This window comes from Budorcas taxicolor, chromosome 12 (genome assembly GCF_023091745.1).
Source record: "Budorcas taxicolor isolate Tak-1 chromosome 12, Takin1.1, whole genome shotgun sequence".
NCBI classification, from domain to species: Eukaryota; Metazoa; Chordata; class Mammalia; order Artiodactyla; family Bovidae; genus Budorcas; species Budorcas taxicolor.
Genome location: NC_068921.1, coordinates 18018738 through 18028402, shown reverse-complemented (window position 1 = coordinate 18028402; position 9665 = coordinate 18018738). Strand labels below are relative to the sequence as shown.

General features: G+C 39.6%; 1 protein-coding gene across 2 annotated transcripts in view; it reads left to right on the top strand.

Moving 5' to 3' along the window:
• The first annotated feature begins 284 nt into the window (after nt 1-284).
• SUCLA2 (succinate-CoA ligase ADP-forming subunit beta) overlaps nt 285-9665 on the top strand; it is a 58404-nt gene continuing 49023 nt past the window's right edge. For both annotated transcript variants that reach the window (XM_052649992.1, XM_052649991.1), the window contains exons 1-2: nt 285-396; nt 8146-8326. In XM_052649992.1, coding sequence (XP_052505952.1) covers nt 307-396; nt 8146-8326 — 271 coding nt within the window. In that variant the 5' untranslated portion in view covers nt 285-306. The remainder of the gene's footprint in view (nt 397-8145; nt 8327-9665) is intronic.

Here is a 9665-nt window from a genome sequence, read left to right as displayed (position 1 = left end):
GCGTTGATCATCTCCATTACATTTCGCTAGGAAAGCTTCGGGTTTCTGAGCGCCAACCTCAGGTCTGATGTTCAGGCTCCGGTGTCCAGTTACAAAGGTTAAAGTTTGCTCTCTGTCCGCCTACGCGAGCTTGTCAGCAGTAACGCCTGCTGCACTTGCCCACGGCCACCACCGCAGAGTTAATCCGAGGCCCCGCCCCATGGGCGGGGCTAGGGGCGGGGCTCGCGTAGGGAGCCGCCGCGTCTCCGGCCGTCTCGAGGTTCTGCGCCTGCGCGCGGCGCCTAGGGGACTTGATCGGACTGAGAAATGGCGGCCTCCGTGTTCTACAGCCGGCTCTTGGCTGCCGCCACCCTGAGGAGCCACCGGCCCCGGACGGCGCTGCCGGCCGCCGCCCAGGTATTGAGGCCCTGCCCGCGCTCGCTTTGAGGGTTGGCAGGAGAAAGGGCGAGGTGGAGGGCTGGCTCCGGTGGGCGAGGTGTGAGGGGGCCCGGGCTCCGGGTCACTCCGCAGTCGGTGACATTGGGTGACAGGGGGGTGCCCCGCCGGAGTGGCGGGCGGCTTGCCCGGGAGTGCTGCCCGCCAGGCCTGCGAACGGGCTCATGTTTGCGCCTTTTTGCTGCAGCCTGAAGTCAGCGAGGAGCTCTGGCCATCTGGCCAGGGCTGCTCACCTTGCTACTGAGAGGGCGGCGGCGGCGGGGAGCCAGGGTGGGCTCCAAAAGGAGAGGCGGGGGCTGGGCACCTTCTCCTGCTTGCTCCTGCCTCCCGCGCGGTGGGCCGAGGCTTCCGCGGCTCTTTGAGGAGGAGGGCATGCCCTTCAGATACACTTTTGTGTCTCTTGGATGCTTCGCAGAATCAGCACTGCTTGCTGACTGGCCTTTCCTGAGAGGAGGCCGGGAAGCTTCCCGTTTCCCCCAGGTAGTTGTTTAATAGAATGAGATCATGTTCACCATCTTATCAATTGGGAAAATAATCTTTTGGATCACTTTTTTTTTTCCTGCATACACCATAGCATCATAGCCTCAGAGTGTGTGTGTAAGTGTGTGTGTTTGTGTGTGTGTGTGTAAGTAAAAGTAACGGAGCAAGGGCTTGAGTGTCCATGGCATAGAAAGCCAAATTCTGACAGGGGTTGTTTGCAGTAAAATAAAGGTTTATTTGCAGGGCTCCAGGCAAGAGAGTGGGAGACAATTCACAGATCCACTGCAACTTGATGTTTCAGTTAGGAGTTCGGTTTTTTTTGTTTGTTTTTAAGGAGTTTTTTTTAAAGGGGGAGAACAAAAAAGCTGGGATTAATCATTGGCTTGTGTAATTTCTGTGACATTTCTGATTCTAGTGTCAGGGAGTTGAGTTGTCTATGATTTACGATTCTCTGATCAAATGGTCCAAGGCTTGGGGCCTGTTAGCTCATCTTGCCCTGGAGAAGCAGCCTGAGTTTGTTCTTTAATGATGGTATCTGCAGTAGCAGGTTTAGGACATTAATGATGTTATCCACACAGCAGTTTTAGTCATCAGACTCTGGTTGATTAGTGTTCAGATAGCACAGGATTCAGGTAGGAGGGGACAAGAAAGGGAATAAAGTTTTGGTAAAGAGGTTAATCATAAATTCAGTAAGGGAATTTGGTGGTAGGAGGCCTTGGTTTCCTGTGTGTTGGAGCATTTGCTGTATGCCAGGAACTGTGCCAAGCATTGTACATGTAGTCTTGAATTAGGCTTTTGAGCAACACTGTAAGGAAGTCGTTAATCTCCATATCGGTGATGGAGAAACTCTGGCTAAGAGAAGGAGTAATTTGGTCTAGATCACCAAGCAGGTGAGATTAGAACTGAGCCTTCATTCCGGAAGCGTGTAGCTCCAAAGTCTGTGTTTGAATCTGCTCTACAGTCTTTTTCTAGAGCATAAAAATTAGACAATTCTTCCCAATATATGTTGACACTAATAAACTTGTGGAAGGGTATGATTGGCTTCATAAGTCATTTCTAGAGCTTTTGGTTGTGTTCTGAAGTAGCCTCAGACATGCTGTAAATGAATTTAGACATTTTTTTTTTCTTTTTAAAGCTGTTCATTCTTTCAATCTAGTCAATTCTGTGAGTTTGCGTCCTAATAGGAGAAGTGATTTTTTTTTTAAAGCCTTAAACTTCCTTCTTTTGGGTCTTAAAGGGTGCTGTCTGGTTTTTAGAAAATGAGACTTTGGTGAACAAATCTGTTTCCCTTCTAATCATTGTCTTTATACTTTTGGAAATTCCTTTAAAAGTCTTTATTTCTCCTTATAGAGATGCCTAATATATTGTCTTAAACATCTGTTCCACCCTCACATTAAGAAATACAGCTTTGGAATTTGAATTCACCTTAGTCTACCCTTGCTTTTATTTTTAATTTAATTTTTAATTTGTATTGGAGTACAGTTGATCTTTAATGTTGTGTTTCAGGTATAGCTTAGTGATTCAATTATATATATATATATAAAACACTCGATTTTAGTTATATATATCAATTATATATGGATATATATGTGTATGGTATACATATATATATATATTCATTGTTTTTCAGACTCTTTTCCCATCTAGATTATTATAGAATATTGAGTAGAGTTTCTTGTGCTATAGAGTAGGTCCTTATTGATTATTTGTTTTATATATACTAGTGTGTATGTGTTAATCCCAAACTCCTAATTAAGTGTTCCCCAGCCTTTCTGGCACCAAGGACCAGTTTTGTGGAAGACAGTTTTTCCACGGGCTGGGGGTGGGGATGGTTTTGGGATTATTCAAGTGTATTATATTTATTGTATGCTTTATTTCTATTATTATTACATCAGCTCCACCTTGGATTATCAGGCGTTAGATACCGGAGGTTGGGGACCCTTGTCCTAATTTATCCTTCCTCCCCAAGTTTCCCCTTTGATAACACTGTTTTTGAAGTCTCTGAGTCTGTTTCTGTTTTGTAAATAAGTTTGTTTGTATTTTTTCTATTCTGCATGTAAGTGATACCCTGTATTTATCTTTCTCTGACTTAGGATAGTAACCTTGAGACCCATCCATGTTCATGCGATGGCATATCTCATTCTTTTTATGACTGAGTAGTATTCTGCTGTATAGATGAACCACATCTTCTTTGTCCAGTCCTCTGAAAATGGACATTTAACTTGCTTCCATTATCTTGGCTATTGTAAATAATACGGTCAAGAACATTGGGTCTAACCCCTTGCTTTTGTAGATGGGGACATAGAGGTGCAGAGCTTAAGGAAGCTTGTTCAAGGTCACCCGCTGAGTTTAGCAAATTCGCTTAAACATTTTGTTTAGTGCTCTGACCCTCTTCTTGTTTCTCTGTATCTTTTGCCTAGTGTATATTTGATAAAAATAGTTCAAGTTATGAGCATATTAAACAATTTTAGATATCTTCTTGTTCGTTGTGAATCATACTCCCTAGTAACTACGTTTCCCCACATTTGAGTAAGTAAGTATTACTTAAACTCAGTATGGATTGGAGAGGTGGTGGTGTAGGAGTTTGGTCAGGAGTTGGTGGCCTTTTGGCAGCAGGAATCTTCTAAGTGATATATCAGGAAAGAAAAATGCATCAGTGTGGGGAATCTTTGTGATTATGCAGGGATTTATATTACCATCATGATTCCCAGCTGATGATATTTCAAGTTATAGCTTCTAGTGGCACAAGGAAAGGATTATCAAAATATTTCTGACATTTAAAAAAAACCTTAATGTGGTCTGAAAAGCTATCAGCAACACCTTATGAGTACTACTAATTCTTTTAGACATTTGAAAGAAACCATAAAAATAGAGTTTTGTGTCATGGATTTATCATCAAGCTTTTTTGGAAAAATTTCAAACTGATAGGTATGTTTCAACTATACAGTGAATACCCATATTACCCTCACCTTCATTTAACATTCTGCCACATTTTCTTTATCTTTAAAAATTTATGTTATTCAATTTATATACTATAATTTATATAAATTATATCATTTAAAATATATTAATTTATATATAATATATATAATTTATGTACATATGCGTGTATGTATAAATTACATTCATATATTTTTGTTGAAGTATTTGAGAATAAGTTACAGCTATCATGGCACTTCATCCTTAGATATTGCAATGTATGTCTCTTAAGAATGAGAAATACAAATAACCACAATACAGTTATCATACTTTAGAAGTATAAAATTGCCATAGTACTGATATCTAATGTATAGGGCAGATTCGTATTTCCCCTGTTGTCCCCAAAATGTCCTTTTTAGCTGTTAGTGTTGTTTTTTTTTTAAACTGGAATCAAGCCTCTGTAGTATTTTTTTCTGGTCTGTCTAGATAATTACGTACCACCTGGTGATTATGCTTGCTTTTACATTTGTTGCAGCTGTTTATTTACACGTCTGTGAACTCTGTAGTTGGGACCAAGCTGATCTCATTCTTTTAGTGTTCCTAGTACAGTTAGACTATAAAGAAAGCTGAGCACCGAAGAATTGATGCTTTTGAATTGTGGTGCTGGAGAAGACTCTTGAGAGTCCTTTGGACTGCAAGGAGATCCAACCAGTCCATCCTGAAGGAGATCAGTCCTGGGTGTTCATTGGAAGGACTGATGTTGAAGCTGAAACTCCAATACTTTGGCCACCTGATGCGAAGAGCTGACTCATTTGAAAAGACCCTGATGCTGGGAAAGATTGAGGGCAGGAGGAGAAGGGGATGACAGAGGATGAGATGGCTGGATGGCATCACTGACTCAATGGACATGGGTTTGGGTGAACTCTGGCAGTTGGTGATGGACAGGGAGGCCTGGCATGCTGCGGTTCATGGGGTCACAAAGAGTTGGACACGACTGAGCGACTGAACTGACTGAACTGAGTACAGTGTCTGGTATATAGGCATCCAAAAAATGTTTCAGTGTATGGCTATTTTTACCAAGCTTATGCTAGGTACTCCCCCTTGGCCCTCTTATTTTTATTATTTTGAGGTATAATTTCTGTACAGCAAAGTACATAATTTATGTATAACTTCAGTTTTTGCTGTTCAGTTGCTAAGTTGTATCCTACTCTTTGTGATCCCATGTGAGTAGCTAGATTAATTTGTATGTATGGATCCGTCTGTGTAGCTGCCATTCAAATCGTGGTGTGTGTGTATGTATGTGTGTGTGTATATATATATATTATATATATATTATATATATATTATATATATATTATATATATATTATATATATATTATATATATATTATATATATATTATATTATATATATATTATATATATATATATAGCGTTTATCGCCTTCAGAAGGCACTCTGTTTATCAGTACTCACCAACAGAAGGTAACCAACCACTTATTCTGACTTCCATCACTGTATGTTAATTCTGAGTTTGAACTATATTTTAAAAAATCGTATAAGTTTGTATTATTGTGTCTGGCTTCTTTCCCTTAAAATTGTACTTGTGAGATGAATCCATTGTTGTATGAGCAATACATTTTTCCTTTTTTGCTCTGTACCCTTCTATTGATATAGTACATTTTACCCATTCTTCTATTTTTAAAACAATTTAAATTATTTGTTTTTCTATTTTGGCTGTGCTGGGTCTTCATTTTGGTGCTTCGTTGCCCCAAAGCATGTAGGATCTTATTTTTCCTACCAGAGATTAAACCCATGTTCCTTGCATTGAAGGGTGGATTCTTAACCACTGGACCTCCAAGGAAGTTCCTACCCATTCTTGTGCTGATGAGCAGTTGGGTCGTTTCCATTTTTTTGTCTCTTATGAATAAGCCTGCTATATATGCCTTTTGATAGACTAAGCACTCATTTCTCTTGAGGCTTTACCCAAGAGTGGGATTTCACAAGGTAGATGTACACTGAAGTTTGGGAGATTTTTAGTTTTTAATACTGAAGTGAAACTAAATCAGGGAATTGAGCTACCAAGAGAAATTTTATCCAGGGTTTTAGCTTACCAAATGAATCAGAAATAGCTTACTGTTCTATGTGATTGATTTGTTAGACTATTCGTTCTCAAACTGTAGAGTGCTTAAGAATCAACTGAATAACTTTACAAATGCAGATTTTTTGTGGTACAGTCCAGAGATTCTGCTTTTATAATTAAGAGTTGGGCCTTGGGATCTGCATTTTGGAGGCATTCCTAGGGAATCTTGATGCAGGTGGTTCATGAACCCTCTTTAAGAAGCAGACTACTTTCTATGCAGTTCCTTTAAATTCATTTCTTACGATACTCTGTGTTTCATATGAACAATGTTTCAGCATTGTGTGTGGAGATAATGGAAATGTATGGATGGATGACATTTAAATGTGTGATTCCAGTAGCACTTAATTTGTTCTGCATATTGCCATATAAAGTTGATGGAACTGAGGAGTCTGGAAAAAGGTTGAGAAGTGTTTCTGTGTGGTGTTAAGGATGGTTTAAGACTAGGCTCTAACTTAGGGGGAAGTTTTGGGGCCCATAGATGCTTGAGGTCTTTCTGATTGCATCCTTCTTTCAGGGCTTTTCATTGTTGTGGCCCTGCAACCAGACGCTGACAACTCTCACTCCTTTGTCTTTCAGCAGCGACTTAGTGAGCTTGTAGAGGAATATCTTGTTTCTCTTTCCTATTTATTTCTTTTTGAAAAGATAATTCTTAACTCAGCCCCCCCCACCCCCACCCCGAGGGATATTTTAGTGGAGAAAACTCCTGCAACTGTACAAAATAGCACTTCTTATTTTTTAATTTTCTATCTTTTTACTCTTATTGCTGTTTGGCACATTTTCTTTCTTTATTGTTTTTGCCTGCCCCAACCCCCAACATACAAATACATACTAGTCTGTAAGCTTTAGGTGCAAGGGTTTTGTTGGGTTGACCTCTCTATTTCCAGTGTCTAGGTGCTCAGTGAGTTTTTGAGTGAATGAATGTTTTACGTAGATTGAAAAAGGGAAGTTAGTGGGGCATTTCTTTCTTGGAAGCTTTCACAGTTTGTTTGTGAAGCACATACACCTAAAGGGATTTTTAAAGGGAATTGTTTAGAAGGAATGCATTAAAGATAATATTGCAGATTGTAATTTGCTGAGTATTCGTTGGAGAGTTTCATGGAGGAAGTTTATTGAAAAGTGATCTCAGGATCAATACCTGTGGGAGAGTGAAGGAAGGAGGATTGACTGCAACTCCAGTGCAGTGCAGTGGGACCTCGCTCTTCCTATGAGAGGTCTGCAACTAGGAAGGTCCTGAATTGTCCCAAATTGGGGTGAGGTGCCAGGTATTTGGGCTTCCCTGGTGCCTTAGCAGTAAAGAACCCACCTGCTAATGCAGGAGACATAAGAGACATGGATTCAATCCCTAGGTCAGGAAGATCCCCTGAAGAGGGCATGGCAACCCAATTTTTCCAGTATTCTTGCCAGTAGAGTCCCATGGACAGAGGATCCTGGCAGCCTCAGTTCATAGGGTCACAAGGAGTCGGACCCTACTGACTGAGAGACTGGGCATGCACACGCACACCGGGTTTTTACATCCTTACCTTAATTCTCATTGGCCAGTCATTGGCTACAGGCTGACAGTGGGAAAGGAGTATGACTGGGCAGAAAGGCTCCAATGAGGGGACTCAGCTGAGGCCTGTCCGCTGCCAGCCCTCCCAGCAGCTGGGGCTATGAATGCCTTGGTCCTGAGGGGGCATCTGGGCGGCACACCACGATGTGCAGTGCTGATGAAGTCGGGGTTTGAATTTTGAAAGTATGAAAGATTGATCGTACCACATCGTACGGTTACCTCATATCTCGTGTCAGGCAATTTGTTAGGTGCTGGAGGAATGATGGAGAGAAGAAAGATGGGAAGGATTTTTGATTTGGTTTTAGATCTGCAGAATTTGGCTTTGAGGTAGAAATGCTCTGTAGATCATTAGGGATATGGTAGTAAAGCTCAAGTGAAAGTTAAAGACTAGAGATAATGAGGAAAAAGTTGAAACTATAAGGGTCACTTTTGACGTTTAGCTAGTAGATTAGCTGTTAGTTTTGTGTTGTAATTTACTCTGAATATGATATTTTGATGTTTTACTATGACAATTTTGTTATAGTTTTGAAGAATCAAGTATTCTAAAGTATTTTGAAGTGTTTTTAACCAAGAATTCCTGCTAAATCACTCTTTATATAAATATGTCCCCAAATTCTCTAGGTCCTGGGAAGCTTTGGATTGTTTAACAACCATGGAGTCCAAATACAGCATCAACAGCAAAGGAATCTCTCGCTGCATGAATACCTGAGTATGGAATTGTTGCAGGAAGCTGGCGTCTCTATTCCCAAAGGACATGTGGCTAAGTCACCAGATGAAGCTTATGCAATTGCCAAAAAATTAGGTACTGAATTAAGAAATAGGTTCTCAGATAAGATATGAACTTTACTTCTGGCTTAATAACAACTTTTGGCTTTTCTATTTTTTAAAATAAGTTTTATTAATGTAAAGGAGAAGGTGGAACTTACGATTGGTGACATGCTAAAATTATTGAGATTTTCTGAGTTCCCATAGTGCTCGTATCTTAAGAATCAAAGCTTCAAGAAGCTGAAGTCCTGTTTTTAGTTTTTGAGCTGAAGTCCTTTAGGGAAGGAAATTCTGGCTCTGTTGATTCTTCAGGGAATGGTGAGAGATCTTAGCTGTTTATGTATTTGTAAAGAGAAGTCTGGGGCTTCCCAGGTGGCACAGTGGTAAAGAATCTGCCTGCCAGTGCAGGAGACCCAAGAGACTCTGGGTTGAGAAGATCCCCTGGAGTAGGAAATGGCAACCGGCTCCAGTATTCTTGCTTGGAAAATTCCCCAGACAGAGGAGCCTGGCGGGCTGCAGTCCATGTGGTCACAGAGTCAGATATGACTGACTGACTCAGAACACAAAGAGAGGTACAGTGTTTCCCCATCTTTTTTTTTGACATTAAAAATAGAGAATCAGAAGGAGAAAAAAACAAGTTTAGCATTAGAATGTAAGCTCTATGAGAGCAGGGTTTCTTTGACTTTTATTCACTGATAGACCCCAATCTCTTATAAGAGGGCCTGACACTTAGGTAATCAATATCAACAGAAATGTTAATATTTTTAAACGAATTAAATAGTTGCCCATGTTTATTAGATTCTTTTATTGATAATAGAAACCTTAATAGCTTTGATTAATTTGAATTTATGTTAATCTCAATTAAAAAATAAATTTGGAGTTTGGAAAGTGCTTCACTTTTATTTTTAAGGATCTAATAAGAGAACATGTTAATGAGTAATGTACTAGCTATACACTGCATTTTCTTTTTAGTAGTATTTAAAATCACACCAACTTATGTATTAATAATTATCATAATCTCTCTTGTATGTACATTTGATTAATATGCTTTTAAATGTGTTTTGGTGAAGACTTTGCTTTTATTATTTTTTTTAGGAAAGATGTGAAACATTTTAAACTGTTGAAAATTGTAAAAGTTTTCATCTCTATTTGTACTTACTGGTTTCTAGGATGGGTTTTTGTTTCAAAAGTGAAAGCATGTAGAAGATTAGAAGGTTGTCATATATCATATGATATGTTTTTGAATGGGGCACTCTGGATTTTCTTGTCTTGGAAGTACGATTTTTAATTTACAGTTTTGTTTATTCTTAATCAGAAAAACAATTCTTTTTATTCAGATTACAGGAAAACTTCTTTCTGTTCAGTAAAAGTCTGAT